At 39.7% G+C, this 19192-nt stretch overlaps 1 protein-coding gene across 2 annotated transcripts in view; it reads left to right on the plus strand.

Annotated features, from left to right (window-relative positions):
• LOC115198266 (ATP-binding cassette sub-family A member 1) overlaps positions 1–19192 on the plus strand; it is a 291299-nt gene that overhangs the window by 66134 nt on the left and 205973 nt on the right. For both annotated transcript variants that reach the window (XM_029760119.1, XM_029760120.1), the window contains 3 exons: positions 327–524; positions 7932–8137; positions 9264–9440. In XM_029760119.1, the coding sequence (XP_029615979.1) occupies positions 327–524; positions 7932–8137; positions 9264–9440 (581 nt within the window). The remainder of the gene's footprint in view (positions 1–326; positions 525–7931; positions 8138–9263; positions 9441–19192) is intronic.

Consider the following 19192-nt stretch of genomic DNA (forward strand, 5'->3'; position numbering starts at 1 on the left):
GGTGTGAGTGTGTGTGTGTAAACATGCCTAAGTGCATCTGCGTATGTGCAGGTGTGTGTGCCTGCATCATGAACCTCCATGGTTATGAAAAAAGTGGTTGTAAATTCCCAAGCCTGCAGTACAACAGTGCCATCTAGCTTAATGTTTCTAATTAATTCTCTTATAGAGAAAAAAGCAAAGTCCTGCAGGTGGGATGTCCTGGGATCTGCAGTTGTGCAGGTCCACAATTAGCTTCCACTGCATTCATTTCTCAGTGCATTAATTGTTTTATAATCTGATGAGTGTAAATTACCCACACAAACCCTCTCCTCTTGTTGCCAAACCAGGCCCTGCTGGATAACCCTGTGTTTGTAGCCTTGCTCAACCAACGGCTCAAAGGCACAAGATGGACGGCAGAACTGCTCGCCAACTTCCTGTACAATGGGCCCCCCGAGGGTCGCCCCACGGGCATGCCGCCAAATGACTGGCGCAACGCGTTCAACACCACAAGCCAAATCCTGGACCTCCTGAAGAAGTTCATTGGGGTATGTTCATAATTTTGCTTCACATTGTCAAAAAAGTGATTTGATACCTTTTCCCGCTCTACAAAATACACTGACATTTTGTAATGTGTGTGTTTATGAATCCTAGCTCCATGATATGGGCTACAACTTTCAACACTGTGTCCTTTCACAGTATGTAATTTGATTGGGTGAATGCGAAGCAAGGTTGCCAATTGTTTCAGTATATACAAAAGTCCATATCAATTGACCTCGACTACATTCAGAAAAACGCCTTACAATGTGTAGCCTACTGCTGTGGTAATAAAAAAGAAAGATCGTTATAAGAATCCAAGGACACACATTTCTGTTACCGTAACAGCAGAAAACAAACGGCGCCCATCTCTACACATGGGGACGTGCAGGCAGTTGGGCGGACATTGACATATTGATCCGTAAGTTGGTTTGCAGCGATACACTACATTCTCCGCTGCTATGTGGCCCCACGAGTATACTACAGACATATCTCAAATACCCTTATCCTCTTCCTTATTGCTAATACCTGGGAGATGACATCTTAGCCTCCTGGGGTTTAGCCACATGTGACAAATGAATTCCAAAGTAATGCAATCCATTTTTGGTCCTGATGGCATTCCATATCTCAAAATGGATGCCGGGATGAAGATGTTTACTCGCATATCATTTACCTGTTCACTGTCACAGACTCAATGCATGCTGAGCGTAGACGGGGGAAGAACATTTTAAATGTGCTCTCTCTCTCTCTCTAAGGGGCTTTATTGGCATGGGAAACATGCTTACATTGCCAAAGCAAGTGAAGTAGATAATAAACAAAAGTGAAATATACAATCAGAAATTAAAAGTAAACATTACACTCAAAACATTTCCAAAAGAAGAAAGACATTCAAATGTCATATTATGTCTATATACAGGGTTGTAAAGATGTGCAAATAGGTAAAGTACAAAAGGGATTTGCAATGGTGTTTGTTCTTCATTAGTTGCTCTTTTCTTGTGGCAACAGGTCACAAATCTTGCTGCTGTGATTGCACACTGTATTTCACCCAATAGATATGGGAGTTGGATTTGTTTTCAAATTATTTGTGGGTCTGTGTAATCTGAAGGAAATATGTCTCTCTAATATGGTCATACATTTGGCAGGAGGTTAGGATGTATAGCTCAGTTTCCATTTTGTGGGCAGTGTGACACAACAGGGGGATTAAGATATATTTATTTATTCTCTCTCTCTCTCTCTCGTTTGAATTTCGCTCGTGCTTTAAATGTTATCAGTGTATTAATCAAGAGTTCATGTAGTCAATACATGTCAAGCTTGAACTTTAAATCATTTGTATTTAATCTTTCAGGTCCTTTAAACCTAATAAGTCATATTACTAGTAATACAACATTGATGCTTTTTACATTTGTTGAATACTTTTACACTTTTTGAAAACGAAACACCAAATTGGATCCACAAGATGGATTAATCCACTATTAATTGTGTTAATAAACTTGAAACAACATTGTAGCTAATCATTGATGATATTCGACCAGCGGATACATTTGGTAGTTAAAGATGTTGACTGGGTGCCTACAAGCTACTTCCTAAAGTGAGCCATAGATGAATTTAACTGAGTAGATAAACTTGATTTATACTCTGCGTTATCACCAAGGAAGCAGGCAGCTAGTCCTACCCAGCAATATATGCTGGCATCTGGGGGAAAACACACACACACACATTATAAAGTATAAACACATGATTATCATATCATGGTGGGCCATAATCCCGCAGCTGTCAGTTAGCAGCACTCGCGTGGCCTCTACATCCTCTACAATCACTGTATTTGCTGCTACTCCCTACCCAATATCCTTCCATATCTGGAAGTGGTTCTACACCCCAAATGGCACCCTATTCCCTTTATAGTGCACTACTTTTGACCAGTGCCCATAAGGTGCCTTTAGGGACGCATCCTGGGTCTAATGTAGGGCAGCGAGAGATTGGTGGTGGTAGCACTGTCAGTAGGTTAGTTCCTTAACTGGGATCGAAGTCCAAACATGGCAACGACTCAGGCTTGGCACCACCCTGTCAAGTGGTTGGGGAAAAGCATGACGTATTTAACATACTTCCTGTTTCTCGTAATAGGATGGAGTAGTGTGAAGTTGCCTCTAGACGGTGATCTTGGATCAGTTTAGCATTTTCCCCTCTAATGGTTAAAGTTAGGATTGGGGCAGTTTTAAGCTGATCCGAGGTCTGCACCTAGGGGAACACTTCACCACTTAGCTAATAGGATTTTGATGGGTCGACTTAGGACAGTGGGCTTGTGCTGAATGACTGCTTAGCCTTTCCTCACTGGACCACTACAGATTAAAACGTTTTTAATGCAGTCGGTGTTTGATTCAGTGTTATTGTGATATGTTGTCATGGAGATTATGAACTAAGTGGAATATGGGAAGAATTTAAAAAATATGTATTTGTATAAGAGATGGTGCCACATGGTTGGTTATAGTATGTAAACCAGTGGCGGTCATTTATAATGCATTGTGAGTAGACAAATGCATTAAACAAATGTAAACTTTTCCCACATTCAGGACAAACTGCCCAAGAATCATATAATGTACTCTATAACTAACAGCCAAAAATGTGACATGATGAATTTGGCCGTTCTGTTAACTCAATAAAAACATGTACATTGTATGCTGTCTGTGAATATAATATAGCATCATATAGGACCTTCTTTACTGAGAGAAAGTGTCACAAGGGTGGAGGAGATGTGTGTCTGGACAGCTGTCAAGACAGACTCACTCCCCGGATGGCTATAGCTCATTAAAGAAGGACATGGTGAGTTCTAGCTAACTACCAAGCCTGTACCTCATGAGTATGTCTCAGCCATAGCCCAAAACATATCCCTTGGCACCTCCACATCATTTGTAACTCCGCTGTTGTCCAGTGTATTGTTTTCAGTGTCAGTACCAAAACATGTTTTTTCTCAGGCAAGTCTTATAGTTTCTGCCCATCGCTTATTTTTGGAGAGCGGTATTGTAGAAAGGCTATATTCACTATAAATGTTTAAAAAAATGTGAGGAGCATTCATGCCAATATGATACGATCATGTTTAAATCTAAATCTTACTGTCTGTGTAGGATAAAAAATATTGTGTATGATAGTGCAGAAGAGCCAACCTGAGTTTATATGCACTGAGGCTCGAACTTCAGATCTACACACTCACACTCAGGTTTACAATAAGTTAGCAGTCTACCCTGAGAGCATTGATCAGAATTACAAGTCATGTCACTTTAAACATTATGTACAACAATCTACCGAAGGTACTCTGATGTTGGATGTAGTTGAGTATTGTTGCTCTGAAAGCAGATACATATTGGTGAGTTGAAGTGAGGTGAGTGACGATTGCAGTGTTGGGGAAGCTACTCTGAAATTATAGTTTACCAAACTACCAATTACGTCACAGAAGTTAAGCTACTCTTAATAAAATAATAGTTTATGGGACCCCTTCCCGTTCTCATCCCGGTAACGGGATTGCTTGACAAGATAGCAAAAATCTAATAATTTCAATTTCTCAAACAATCAACTATTTCACACCATTTGAAAGATAAACACCTCCTTAATCCAACCACGTTGTCCGATTTCAAAGAGGCTTTACGGCAAAAGCATAAAGTTAGATTATGTTAGGACAGTACATTGACAAAACATTACACACAGCTATTTTCAATGCAAAGACAGGCGTCACCAAAAGCAGAAAACCAGCTAAAATTATGCACTAACCTTTGACAATCTTCATCAGATGACACTCCTAGGACATCATGTTACACAATACATGCATTCTTTTGTTCGATAAAGTTCATATTTATATATAAAAACAGCATTTTACATCGGCGCGTGATGTTCAGAAAATATTTTCCCTCAAATGCTTCCGGTGAATCAGCGCTACAATTTACAAAATTACTATTCGAAAACATTGGTCAAATCTAATATTGTCATTCAAAGAATTATAGACTAACATCTCGTGAATGCAACCGCATTGCCAGATTTAAAAAGAACTTTACTGGGAAATCACACTTTGCAATAAACGAGGTACTATACTCAGAAAAATAGGCAATACAGGTTAGCGCCATCTTGGAACCATCTAAAATCAAATATACTATTGTAAATATTCCCTTACCTTTGATTATCTTCATCAGAAGGCACTTCCAGCAATCCCAGGTCCACAACAAATGTAGTTTTGTTCGAAAAAGTTAATAATTTATGTCCCAATAGCTCCTTCTTGTTAGCGCGTTCCGAAGGCTACTCATAATGTACGAGGCGCGCGGGACTTGTCGTCACGAATGTGCAAAAAATATTTTTACGTTCGTTCAAACATGTCAAACGCTGTATAACATAAATCTTTAGGGCCTTTTTCAATCAGAGCTTCAATAATATTCAAGGCAGACGATTGCATTGTCTTACTAAACGTTTCGGAACAAGAGGGTACCCACGGGCGCCCGCGTCATAGTAGTAATGGCCCTCCCCCTATGACCAACTTTCCAGGCCTCTCGTTCGGTCAGTTTCTACCGGAGAAGACTCAAACCACTTTGTAAAGACTGTTGACATCTAGTGGAAGCCTTAGGAAGTGCTAAATGAATCCTAACTCACGGTGTGTTTCATAGGCAAAGTGTTGAAGGTGATTCCACAAATCAGATTTCCACTTCCTGCATGGAATCTTCAGGTTTTGGCCTGCCATATGAGTTCTGTTATACTCACAGACACCATTCAAACAGTTTTAGAAACTTTAGAGTGTTTTCTATCCAAATCTACTAATTATATGCATATTCTAGTTACTGGGCAGGAGTACTAACCAGATTAAATCGGGTATGTTTTTTATCCGGCCGTGCAAATACTGCCCCCTAGCCCCAACTAAAGCTACTTTGAAAAAGTAGTTCACTACATCCAAGATACTGAAAATGATCATATCTGAATCTGAAATGTCAGACTGCAAATTGCAAGAACACATCACACTGGAAGCAGATGTTAACAGGAGGCAGATGTTAACAGGAGGCAGATGTTAAAAACTTCTTATGGCTTGAATCCCGTTAGCGGGATCGATATGACGACAGCCAGTGAAAGTGCAGGGCGGCAAATTCAAAACAACAAAAATCTCAATTAAAATTCCTCAAACATACAAGTATTATACACCATTTTATAGCTTTACTTCTTGTTAATCCAGCCACAGTGTCTGATTTCAAAAGGGCTTTACGGCGAAAGCAAACCATATGATTATGTTAGGTCAGCACCTACACACAAAAAACAGACATTTTCCAGCCAAAGAGAGGAGTCACAAAAAGCAGAAAGAGAGAACCTTTGCTTATCTTCATCAGATGACACTCATATGACTTCATGTTACACAATACATGTATGTTTTGTTCGATAAAGTTCATATTTATATCCAAAAATCTCAGTTTACATTGGCGTGTTATGTTCAGTAATCTTTTGCCTCCAAAACATCCGGTGATTTTGCAGAGAGCCACATCAATTTACATAAATACTCATCATAACTGTTCATGAAAATACAAGTGTTATACATGGAATTTTAGATAAACTTCTCCTTAATGCAACTGCTCTGTCAGATTTCAAAAAAGCTTTACCGAAAAAGCAATAATCTGAGTACGGCGCTCAGACACAAAAACATGCCAAACAATATATCCACCATGTTGGAGTCAACAATAGTCAGAAATAGCATTAAAAATATTAACTTACCTTTGATGATCTTCATCAGAATGCACTCCCAGGATTCCCAGGTTCGCAATAAATGTTTGTTTGGTTTGATAAAGTCCATCCTTTATGCCTTCAGTTCACAAATCCAAATTCACGACGTGCAGTTCGTAGAAACATGTCAAACTATGTATAGAATCAATCTTCTGGATGTTTTTATGGTAAATCCGCAATAAAGTTTCAACCAGAGAAATCCTTTGTCTTCAGAAATGCAATGGAACTGAGCTACCGCTCACGTGAGCCCTCATGCCTGAGCCTCATGCCCTGCTGGCAGTGTTCTGACTCCAGGAGCTCTTATTCATCCCCACTTTACAGTAGAAGCCTCAAACAAGGTTCTAAAGACTGTTGACATCTAGTGGAAGCCTTAGGAAGTGCAAAATGACCCCACAGACACTGTAGTTTGGATTGGGAATCAATTGAAAAACTACAAACCACTTCCTGTTTGGATTTTTTCTCAGGTTTTTGTCTGCCATATGAGTTCTGTTATACTCACATACATCATTCAAACAGTTTTAGAAACTTCAGAGTGTTTTATATCCAAATCTACTAATAATACGCATATCTTAGTTTCTGGGAGTGAGTAGCAGGCAGTTTACTCTGTGCACGTCAGTCATCCAAGCTACTCAATACTGCCACCATCCATAAGAAGTTAACAGGAGTCAGATGTTAACAGAATGTGTAATTTAGCCTATTAAACACAAAAAACATGTTTCAAGTGAAAATTAGGTCTGATACCAAAAAAGAAAGGGAATTCTTGCCTATTTCACCCGTATTTTATTTTATATAAGCAAAAAAAAAAGTGTGTAGTTCCAGTAGTTAGCTACACCGCTATATGGCAAAAAAATCATTTTTAACTATTGAAAACACTACCAAGATATTAATTTAGTTCAACTACCACCAAGCTACTGGAAAATGTAGTTGAATTACTAGTTGAATTACAAGTACTTCACTACTCCCCAACAGCGGTCGATTTGAGATTCCTTTCTAAAGGTAATGGGACTTGAGTGCAAATAAGTTTCATCATGTCTTTGACATTACAACTGGCATCAATGGCCTTGAAGTCTCCAGCTTTCAGTGTTGTTGGAAAGATGGTAGATGCCGAGAGTGGGTATAGTGGTTTTGGACATGTTCTTTCTGTGTCATATCTACGAAACACGCAGGGCTGGAATGGCCAAGGTGCATAAAGATGGCTGGTGGATAAAGATGCCTGTTTGTTCAGTTCGCTGTATCTTACATTTGCTTTCCGTTACTCTTTTTTTTTGTATTGGCATTAGCACAGTACACATGATTCCCCCCCACCAAAAAAAATAAAAAAATACATGACCCCAATTCCAGCTCCAAGATGGCGGGAATTAGAAAAACGAAAAAGTAGATTGTGCTGATTTACTGGCATATTGAACAATGTTGCGTGCTGTAGTTTAAGAACAAGGGTGAGCTCTAAAAACATTGACGTGATATCTGAATTCCTCCATCTTTATGCACCTTCGCCATTGGTTGGGAACTTAAGAAATGGTGTTTCCAAAGTGAAATTCCCAGTATCCTGATATATATAAAAAAGCTACTCTCATCTCTCATCTTATATTAACATCATATTCTTGTTTTAGTAAGACCCCTAGCAGTTTGTAAAGAATTACACTTATTTTCTCTCTTTCTTGGTGTTACTTTTCATGTTACAGTGCTTGAACCTGGATAAGTTTGAGGCTGCCGACAGTGAGAGACATCTCATGACTAGAGCCTTGGAGCTTTTAGAGAGCAATAAGTACTGGGCTGGTATCGTTTTCGAAGACCTCAACCCTACCGCCAGCCACCCCCCTCCTTACGTCAAGTACAAGATCCGCATGGACATTGATAAGGGGGAGCGTACGAATAAGATCAAAGAAAGGTAGGCCCAGTGCACAGCCTCTCCGCCCTCACCATGTTTTAGTGCTAATGAGAAAACATTGGACAACATGGCCCATATTCATAAAGCATCTTAGAGGAGTGCTGATCTAGGATCAGGTCCCCCCTGTCCAAGGATACATTCCTTGGAATGTAATTTAATAGGTTCTGAAGGCTAAATTGATGCTACACTCTTAGAAAAAAGGTGCTATCTAGAACCTAAAAGGGTTCTTCAGCTGTCCCCATAGGAGAACCTTTTGAATAACCCTTGTTAGTTCCAAGTAGAACCCTTTTGGGTTTCATATTAAACCCTTTCCACAGAGGATTCTACATGGAACCCAAAATGGTTATACCTGGGAACAAAAAAGGGTTTTACCTAGAACCAAAATGGGTTCTCCTATGGGGACAGCCGAATAACCCTTTTTTCTAAGAGTGTAGAGCAGCGCTCCTACTCTGAGACACATTTTGAATACAGGCCCTGATGTTGCTGAGACACATTATGAATACAGGCCCTGATAGTCCTGAGACACATTTTGAATACAGGCCCTGATGTTGCTAAGACACATTATGAATACAGGCCCTGATGGTCCCTGAGACATTATGAATGCAGGCCCTGATGGTGCTGAGACACATTATGAATACAGGCTCTGATGTTGCTAAAACACATTATGAATACAGGCCCTCATGTTGCTTAGCCAGTTTTTTCAACTGACATGTCAACTTTTACCAGACAATTGTAGTAGTATCTGCAGCAAAACAGGAATTTTATTGCATACTTTCTGTCCTATGTCTCAGGCGATTTATAATAAGCATGCAGTGCCCAAAAAAATTATGATTCCATGTTACTTATGGGACAAATGTCATGACTCATGACATAAATATTGGTGTAACGTTTGGCTGTTTCATCCAGGATGTTTTCAAACCCAGCTTTCTCTTAGGCTGCATTTACACGGAAGCCCAATTCTGCAAATTTTTCCACTAATTAGTCTTTTGATCAATCACATCAGATATTTTCACATCAGCTCTTGTTCAGAGCTGATTTGATTGGTCAAAAATATCAAAATTGGGTTCCCTGTGTAAACAGCCTTAGACAATGACCGTTGTGTTATGTGTGTCCTTTCAATTTAAAGGGGATGGTCTCCTGGGGCCCGTGGCAACTCCTTTAATGACCTGCGTTATATATGGGGAGGCTTCGCCTATCTGCAGGACATGATGGACCATGGCATAATACGGGCGCACACAAACAAATCCCAGCCGCTCGGCGTGTTTGCCCAGCAAATGCCATATCCCTGCTACGTGGACGATGTGTGAGTACAAAAGCTGTTATCTGTCTGTCCTGTGATTAGAGAGGGAAGAAGGCATTACCGCAATAAAAATCTACTCACTTGGGGACTTGCCACTCACCGCTACCACAAGCTAGAGTAATGGGCTTATCTGTCACTTAGCCCGCACAAATTTCCCTGTGGAAACTCTTCCAAAGCTATCTCTCATGTTGTCTTCTGTCCCTGGATACTGCTGTCTGCTGCAGCCACAACTCTGGGGGAGAGAGAGAGGAGAGAAGTGTTAATATTCAAACTTGAAAGTTTGATGCCCTTCATGAGTTTTTAATTATGAATTGTGTCAAAGCTGGGGGAAAACAAACTTGTTGCAAGATGGAGATACAACAAGACAGAGCCGAAGAAATCTCAGCTATTGATTTAGTCCGACCACATGCAGACCATGTCCTGAGCATTGGAGACCTGAATGCTTGATGTATCTTTAAATTATTCAGGCTACATTCTTATGTTCCCTCCCTTTCATTCAATATCACATTTCCTCCTTAAGAAACTACCCAATTCCCTCATGAAACCACACACAAAGTCCATCATATGTAGAGATTGATAGGGACCATTGTATTCTGTGTGAATCAGGTATTCATCAGCGTTACTGTTCTAAAGCACAATGGATAGGTGTATTTCGCCAAGGGAGATTGAGCGCTATAGTGCAGTCTATCTTAGGCAGTTAAGATTTCCTCAGAGGCAGGGAAATTACTCCAATCTACACGGCTTTATCATTTCCAATAATAAACTCAGAGCTCAATGATGTCATCGGGGGACAGATCATTTCAAAGGAGATCAAAGTCCACTAGTGCAACAAAGTAGGTCCCAAATGCCACCCTATTCCCTATATAGTGCACTACTTTTGACCGGAGACATATGGGACATTTGCAACAAAGCCACAATGTTTCAGGAGACAGACATATATTTCCCCCGTTGGAAGTCACTGTCCCTGATTTAATTTTAAAAATGCTCTATACGGCATCAGAGCATATTGCATAACAACCTTCATTGGAATGCACTGTAGCCTTACTATGATACAGACATACAGTATTAGGACCAGAGCTAGAGGGAGTGGTGACAAGAGTCAAGAGCTCAAAAATCGCACCGAATACAACAGCTATAGACCTTACTGTGAAATTCTTACTTACAAGTCCTTAACCAACAGTGCAGTTCAAGAAATATAGTTAATAAAATATTTACAAAATAAACTAAAAGTAAAAAAAGATCAAATCAATCAAAAAGTAACAAGAAATGTACACAACAATAAAAAGGCTATATACAGGGGGTACCGATACTGACTCAATGTGCTGGAGTACAGGTTAAACTAGGTGATTTGTGAAGTGACTTTGCACAGATAATAAACAGCGAGTAGCAGGAGTGTAAAACAAGCAGGGTGGGCATTTGATTAGTTGTTCAGCAGTCTTATGGCTTGGGGGTAGAAGCTGTTAAGGAGCCTTTTGGTCCTAGACTTGGCAAAACGGTACAGCTTGCTGTGCGGTAGCAGAGAGAACCGTCTATGACTTGGGTGACTGGAGTCTTTGACAATTTTTGGGGGCTTCCTCTGACACCGCCTGGTATAGAGGTCCTGGATGTCAGGAAGCTTGGCCCCAGTGATATACTGGTCGTACACACTACCCTGTGTAGCACCTTACGGTCAGATGCCGAGCAGTTGCCATACCAGGCCGTGATGCAACTGGTCAGGATGCTCTCTATGGTGCAGCTGTAGAACTTTTTGAGAATCTGGGGACCCATGCCAAATCTTTTCAGTCTCCTGAGGGGGAATAGGCTTTGTCGTGCCCTCTTCACAACTGTCTTAGTGTGTTTGGACCATGATAGTTCGTTGGTGATGTGGACACCAAGGAACCTGCTCCAGTCCTGTCGATGTTAATGTGGATCTGTTCGGCCCTCCTTTTCCTATAGTCCATGATCAGCTCCTTTGTCTTGCTCACATTGAGAGAGAGGTTGTTGTCCTGGCGTCTCTGACCTCCTCCCTATTGGCTGTCTCATCGTTGTCGGTGATCAGGCCTACCACTGTTGTCGTCAGAAAACGTAATGATGGTGTTGGAGTCATGCTTGGCCACGCAGTCGTGGGCGAACAGGGAGTACAGCAAGGGACTAAGCACGCACCCCTGAGGGGCCCCAGTGTTGAGGATCAGCGTTACAGATGTGCTGTTGCTATCCATACTACCTGGGGGCGGCCCGTCAGGTGGTAAGGATCCAGTTGTAGAGGGAGGTATTTAGTCCCAGGATCCTTAGCTTAATGATGAGCTTCGTGGGCACTATGGTGTTGAAAGCTGAGCTTTAGTCATTAAACAGCATTCTCACATAGGTGTTCCTTTTGTCCAGGTGGGAAAGAGCAGGGTGGAGTGCGATTGAGATTGCGTCATCTGTGTATCTGTTGGGGTGGTACGTGAATTGGAGTGGGTCTAGGGTTTCTGGCATGATGGTGTTGATGTGAGCCATAACCAGCCTTTCAAAGTACTTCACGGCTACCGACGTGAGTGCTACGGGGTGGTAATCATTTAGGCAGGTTACCTTCGCTTTCTTGGGCACAGGGACTATGGTGGTCTGTTTGAAATGTGTAAGTGTTATAGACTCGGCCAGGGAGAGGTTGAAAATGTCAGTGAAGACACTTGCCAGTTGGTCCGCGCATGCTTTGAGTGCACGTCCTGGTAATCCGTCTGGCCCCGCGGCTTTGTGAATGTTGACCTGTTTTAAGGTCTTGCTCACATCGGCTACAGAAAGCATGAGTATGGTACAGTTGTACATTTGTGCTTTATCGACCTTGCCCGATGCAAAGCAACCCCTGAATTAGTCGCAAAATTCCCAACCCTTCCAACCTGGCACTCCAGGCAGGCTCATTCAAGCTCAAAGTATTCATACCCAATCCTCTTTGAACCCAGGTCTGGTTATAAGTGTGATGTTCTATTTAATTATGGTGAGTTACTCCATACGGTTGCCTTGGAAACATAAAGACAACGTCAGTGCTAGTCTTTCTGCACATTGGCATAGTTGGTAATGTCTTTATTGATTTGGCATCAACATCTGGACTAGCAATTGGATCTTCATGAAAAACATGTATTTTCTTAGCCGATAATCAGCTTGTTTCATTGTATAGCTCTTGACAGGTAGCACAAACCACATACCATTCTGTTGAATCTTCCACAAATTAAATATAGAGCCTACTAAGCCTATACTATGAACAAGGTATTATATAACTAACAAGATCAAAGAAAATAGAACATGTATTAGTTATTTGCAGTTGTTGTGCACATTATAAAAAGGAGAGGAGCTTCCTTCATCCTGTGATGATTATGGGAGAGAGGGCGACTCACATACAGTATCCATTGTGCTTTGCTGTAGGCCTGTATTTTTAAGAATGGTCCCCTCACGGCACAGTGAAAAGCATCCATTTCCTGTTCATTATTTTCCAGCGAATGTTGCAAACGAGCTCAAATGAGACAATCAAAGCACTTATATCCTAATGCCTGTGTTCCCTCTCCGTGAAACATAGGACTAATAATCACTGAAAATGAATGGGGCCCATAAAACACTGCAATACCCCCCGGTCCCTCTGCCATTTATTCTTTCGCTTGCTTAGCCATTTGGGCATTTCCGTAAATTATTAACCCTTGAAAAACTGTTATTTCATTCATGAATAATTGAGAGAGGAATTGCAGAAAAAGGTAAGATGCAGGGAAGCATGACAGACAGGACCTTTCAGGGTAATTATTGTGATCTGGAAATGGGGAAAAGTGGGAAGAGCAGCATTGTGCATCCAGATGTTCCTGTTTGTAATCTGCTGTAAACACTTTTTAGTTTTGAAAAATACCAAAAAGCCTAATCTGACTTTCAAATTTAATTTAAAAAGCAGAGAATTCTCTAATAATTTTTAGACAACTCATTAACATTTTAATGGAGTGCACTTCACCTAGGCAGAGCGAAGCAAATACAATATATGGATTAATGTTATAAATTATATATGTCTGAAGTTCAATGTAACCTCTGACAGTTTCTCATAGCTGTATGTAAAGTATTTTGTGTAATACCCTTTAAATTGATAATAACACACTTTCATTTTACCTGCATATTTTAGATACAAATAGCAGCCCAAAAATGCTTTTATGAACAGTACTTGAAATATTTCTTTGATTTATAATGTATTGTTCCATTTGCCATATTATAAAAGACCAGCCTTGCACTTTCCTTTTAACATCAAGCTTGGCACTTCAATCATTGCAACTCTTTCTCAAGGATACTCTTATTCAGGAAATAATACATTCCCACTGGCCACACCACGCCAATGGACAATTGGGTAATATTTGGTTGAGACGTTGATCAATAACATTGCAACCTATATTCACCCACAAAAAGACAGCTAAATGCCCTATGTGTTATCACTATGCCTTCAGCCATCTAAAAGCAGAATCAACATGAGGACTTAATCCTGTGGTTGAAATTTCACCCTCTAAACAACAGTCTACATTAAAAGATTTTTTCGCAAATTCAGTGTATTTCAAACGTAAATTCCTCTTCACAATACGTTGACAAATTATGTTGAAACGGCATTGATTCAACCAGTTTGTGCAGAGTGAGTTCTCTTTCTCTTACGGGTTCCTATAATATATTATCTGACAGAGAATGACCTATTGACCCTGTGAGACCCATGGATACCACTATGTTTACCCTCTCCCCATCCTCATTGTCTCTCTCTCTCCCACTTCAGTACCTATTTACAGTTCAAGGTAAACTGATACAGAACTGTTAGTCCTTCAACAAGAGCGGGCTCTTTTACATTTTGAATTGGAGATAAACAAACTGTATTAGCTCAATGCTTTCGCCGCATTCACACGCCAACCATGAGATGAACGCTGAGGATAAGAACTCGTGCTGCTCGGTCTTTAGGGGCGAGATAAGACTTATAAAATGGCAGGTTGAATCAGAGAATCAGTTTGTAACTCAATCCTGTTCCATATCAATAGTTGTATAACAATGCCAACTTGATAGTATTGTATCAGAACTTAATTACAATAACATGTACATTTGTTGGTATTGCACAGGATGGGTTCCCATGAGGCTTTTGAAATTAGTGTATACAAAACAGGCATAGGAAATGAGTATTGTGACTCCATGCAAACATGAAAATTGATGTATTATCTGCAATACAAGTGACAGATCAACATCAATGATACTGCCCTTTTGTGCCTATATGCAAAATAATAAAAATACATTTAGTTTTAAATAGAAGATACTTTGGATAAATGTCTGAGAATCACCACCATAAATGTTTGCAGCGGCAGTCTAAATTATCTCTGAAACATTCCCACTAATTTTGGGAAGATTTTACCACCACCAACCTAGTAAATTTGCTAGAAATATGGTGAGGACATATTTAACATAATTACTCAATTCTCTGGGGCTTCTCTGCTCCCCATATCACTTGATTTACTAAAACCCCAAGTCTCTCGACTCTCCTTAAATTAGGTCACGGCTGCGATGTAACTCGAGCCCTGTAACATGCACCTAGTAGGACTTGTATTACTTAAGCACCCTCAAAATCGATCAGCAATGTATTATTCAGGAGCATCTGGTGGTAAGGTTGTCAATGTCAAACGTGGTATGCATGACTGATCTACTCTAGAGTGGCTAGTCTGTGACGAGTCAACAAGGAGTTAATGGTCACAGGCTGGCTGTCATTAAAGTGGCAATCTGGGATGGGTACATCCATTTTTGACCGCTTTGGTGTTGTTTCAATTCCAGATTGCCCCATTAAAGAAATGTTACAATAGAATCAGGACGATGTAATAACATTATTACTATTCAATCTGATGCAACTGCTAGCTAAGGCAAGATTACATTGTAGGAAATCTTTTAGGTTTTTAAAACTTACTTCAAGCTCGTAAGCAGACCTGAGAAAGTGTTGACATTAATATTTTAATTCCACACACATTTCAAGCTCCGTCCATGTTGAATTCTGAGTTCAAATTGGCATCGTCACATCTTGTGGATTACAAAGCTTCCTGTGAAAGTGATATATTCCACTAGAGAACAGGCAGTGACCTCAAAGACCGGGCTCTCCCATTCAAGCACTTGCATTACTGCATTTTCTCTCATCCCATTGGGCACAACAGCTGTCTACATTGGGAGGTAGAGGACATGGTACACCATAATTCAATTGGCCTTTAACAAATTTCAAAATCCATTTAACAAATCACTCACTCAAAAGTTTGCTGAGAAATTAGCCCAATGTAAATGCCTTGGAAATGTACTTTGATTAACTATTTATGTTCAATAGCTTGAAAGTGGGATATCGTTTTGCCTATTATGGCATAGTCCCTTTGTCCTGTCTGTCTAACAGTGATAAACTGCTGCTTCATTGGCATTCTAAGGATTGTATTTATGGTCGGTAAGCATTATTGATATGTGAAATCTACACATTTTCAAATGCTCAGTTCATTTGATATATCTTCTTCACTGTCTAATAGAGAAACACAAGCACTATTATATTGGTGGCGTACAATATATTGACATGGCATTTTGGTGGCATTATGAAGCTTGTTTAATATCATCTTATTGTATTGTAACATCAAATGATCCATCATCCTGAGCACGACGGACGGTTCTAACTGGTTGGATAGAGCTGATGCTCAAGGTTTATGAAGGTTAGCCCAATGTAAAATATATAGCTGGACCTATAAACGCGTTGGACCCTTGATTAAAAAACCCGTAGAGTGTGTCTATCCTAATGGATCATCCATTGGGACAATGACATTTACTGCATAGACACAACTTATTTTCTCTCTCCTTCTTCTAAGGGGCAAAGGTCAGTTCAACGGATGAAAAAGGAGGAGTGTTCAGACAAAGTGTTATCCAAAACTGTGTTGAATTTATTAAAATGACTAAAGAGGACATTTTAACAATATAATAATGGTTGCCAAGGCTCCCTGTTCAGTACATTATCATGCTTAGCTATGAAAGTAAGACGAGCTAAACAACTTGTGAAATACTAGAACATTAAATCAAGCTGATTTCTAGATACGCATGGATTTCAAGACAAAGGACGAGATTGCGCTGGAAGATTGATTTTGTTTTTGTTAATGGTGCTAAATGCCCCGTTCAACCCATCTCTGAAAGCCTGATTGTGAGAGTTCTGTCTTTACATAAGGAGTGGGGCTTATACAACAGATTATCAATAAATAATGCATTAGTTCCCATCTGGCTGCATTGCCTTCCCTTATCAAAGCCTGGACTGGTCGATATTCCCAGCTTCGCTGTTTCCTGACCTCTTCGATTGCCTCCCTTGCCTTCCCTTTGCACCCACCAGCTTCATCCAGAGTATTGGAAACATGCTTCCCATGTTCCTAGTGCTGCCGTTCATGTACATCGTCTGCATGACCATCAAGGGCCTCGTCCTGGAGAAGGCTCAAGGAACTCAGAATGGTACCTTTTGGGTTGCCTGGTTCACCAAGAACTTTGTCCTGCTCTTGGTCCCATGCACAATCATAAGTGTCATGGTTAAGGTCAGTTCTGAAAATGTAGACAACAAAGAAGCAAGGTTTCAAATGTCAAAGCACAATATAACTTGGTTACTAAACTAAACTGGTGTGGGGTAACAGAGACCAGTTGTTAGCTAACATTGATTGTCCTTGAGCTTTTATACAGTATATTGTTTTCTGATAGTCCCACATAGTTAGTGTACACAGTAATAAACTAGAAAATTACTTGGCAAATTAGAGAAACTTTGCCTAAGATTGAGCAACACACATCAGTGTTGGTGTAAACGCATTACGGGAAATGTACACTACCGGTGAAAAGTTTTAGAACACCTACTCATTCAAGGGTTTCTTTATTTTTACAGTTTTCTACATTGCAGAATAATAGTGAAGACATCAACACTATGAAATAACACATATGGAATCATGTAGTAACCAAAAAAGTGTTAAACAAATCTAAATATATTTTATATTTGAGATTCTTTAAATAGCCACCCTTAACCTTGATGACAGCTTTGCACACTCTTGGCATTCTCTCAACCAGCTTCATGAGGTAGTCACCTGGAATGCATTTCAATTAACACGTGTGCCTTCTTAAAAGTTAATTTGTGGAATTTCTATCCTTCTAAATGCATTTGAGCCAATCTGTTGTGTTGTGACAAGGTAGGGGGGTATACAGAACATAGCCCTATTTGGTAAAAGACCAAGTCCATATTATGGCAAGAACAGCTCAAATAAGCAAATCTCAAATCTATTTTGTTTTGTTTAAAACTTTTTGGGTTACTACATGATTCCATATGTGTTATTTCATAGTTTTGATGTCTTCACTATTATTCTACAATGTAGAAAAAATAAAAATAAAGAAACCCTTGAATGAGTAGGTTCTTTTGACCAGTAGTGTATAGTAATGTCATTTGTTTAAGGAGAGGTACACATTACAGGAATATAGCCGTTTAAATATATAATAACGCAATATTGTTTAAAGAGAAGTACAGAGAAAACAAATATTATTTTAAAGAGGTGCACAATAGTTTGTTTATACTAGATCTAAAAAATACTTGATTTGTAAAGTGGTTGTGTTTTGCTCTTTGGAACTATCATGCTAATTTATTGAGCATGGCACAAAAATTGTAATTTCCCTCCATTAAAATCAAGTTTGGATGTGTGTAAAACCTTCCATAGTCTGCATTGTTTTAATATTATATGCCCATGGGGAGAAATTATGGTGCTTGTAAATGTATTTAAAACAAGTTTTTGTTTTGTTAACATTTGATTTGAATTATTTGTTCTCTTTTTAGGCCTTATCAATAATTAATTTAATATTGCTTATTGACAATGTTTGGCATGTCCATGCCCAGCAATTTACAGTAAGCCTAGCCTCTATATCGGTGTGAATGCTATTGAAACCATGAAATTACTTATAGCAATGTGGACTGCAAATGGGTTCAAATTAACGTATTTAGCGAAGATAGGTCTACATTTTGTTATTTTGTTTCTGTAAGCCATTTAACAAACTAACATTGGAATTGGAGTTGATTCCAAACAATTAAATAAAATACGGTAAATACACAACTTGAAGTAACCACATATTTGGCCACAGAGCATGTTCTGATTAGCCAGTAACAGGCCAAGCCTCGACCCACCCACAGCTTTTTCATTCATCAAAACCCAGGCTTTCGTGCTAACGACAGCAAGTGGGACGATAATTGTGATAATAGCAAAAATATTTCTGACACCCCTGAACCTATAGCGCTACTGACCTGCATTTAGGCTAAGATTTGCCATTGCGTTAGGCTGTTGCTCTGTAGCTTAAATGTACTCTACATCACTCGTCTGTGTCATTGAACTTGCTGCGTGCAATTTAACGGCGTAAGTGTTCAATTGATCCCCTGTCTGTGGACTAATGTGCGTCTAAGCTAAATTGTAGAATATTTATCCCAATGAGGCGGGCATTTTGTTTGCTCATCATCACCACACATTTTTTTTTGCATCGTTATCTGCCTCTTAAAGGTATGGTGTCCTTTTCAGCCTCCTAATTCATATTCACGGTTACATGACAAAGAAAAGGATTATTCTTAATTTAGATCAGCTAATCAATTTTTTGCAGTTTAATTGGAAAATTCTCATAGTAAATAAAACAGCTCTGGGCAAAATGTAATTTTGCCGTCACCCTAATGTGTTTTCCAGCCAACAGCAATTTGTAACATTAATAACAATAAATTGAGTTAGTTGGGTGCCTTGGAGGAA

This window comes from Salmo trutta, chromosome 8, assembly GCF_901001165.1.
Source record: "Salmo trutta chromosome 8, fSalTru1.1, whole genome shotgun sequence".
In the NCBI taxonomy this organism is placed as follows: domain Eukaryota; kingdom Metazoa; phylum Chordata; class Actinopteri; order Salmoniformes; family Salmonidae; genus Salmo; species Salmo trutta.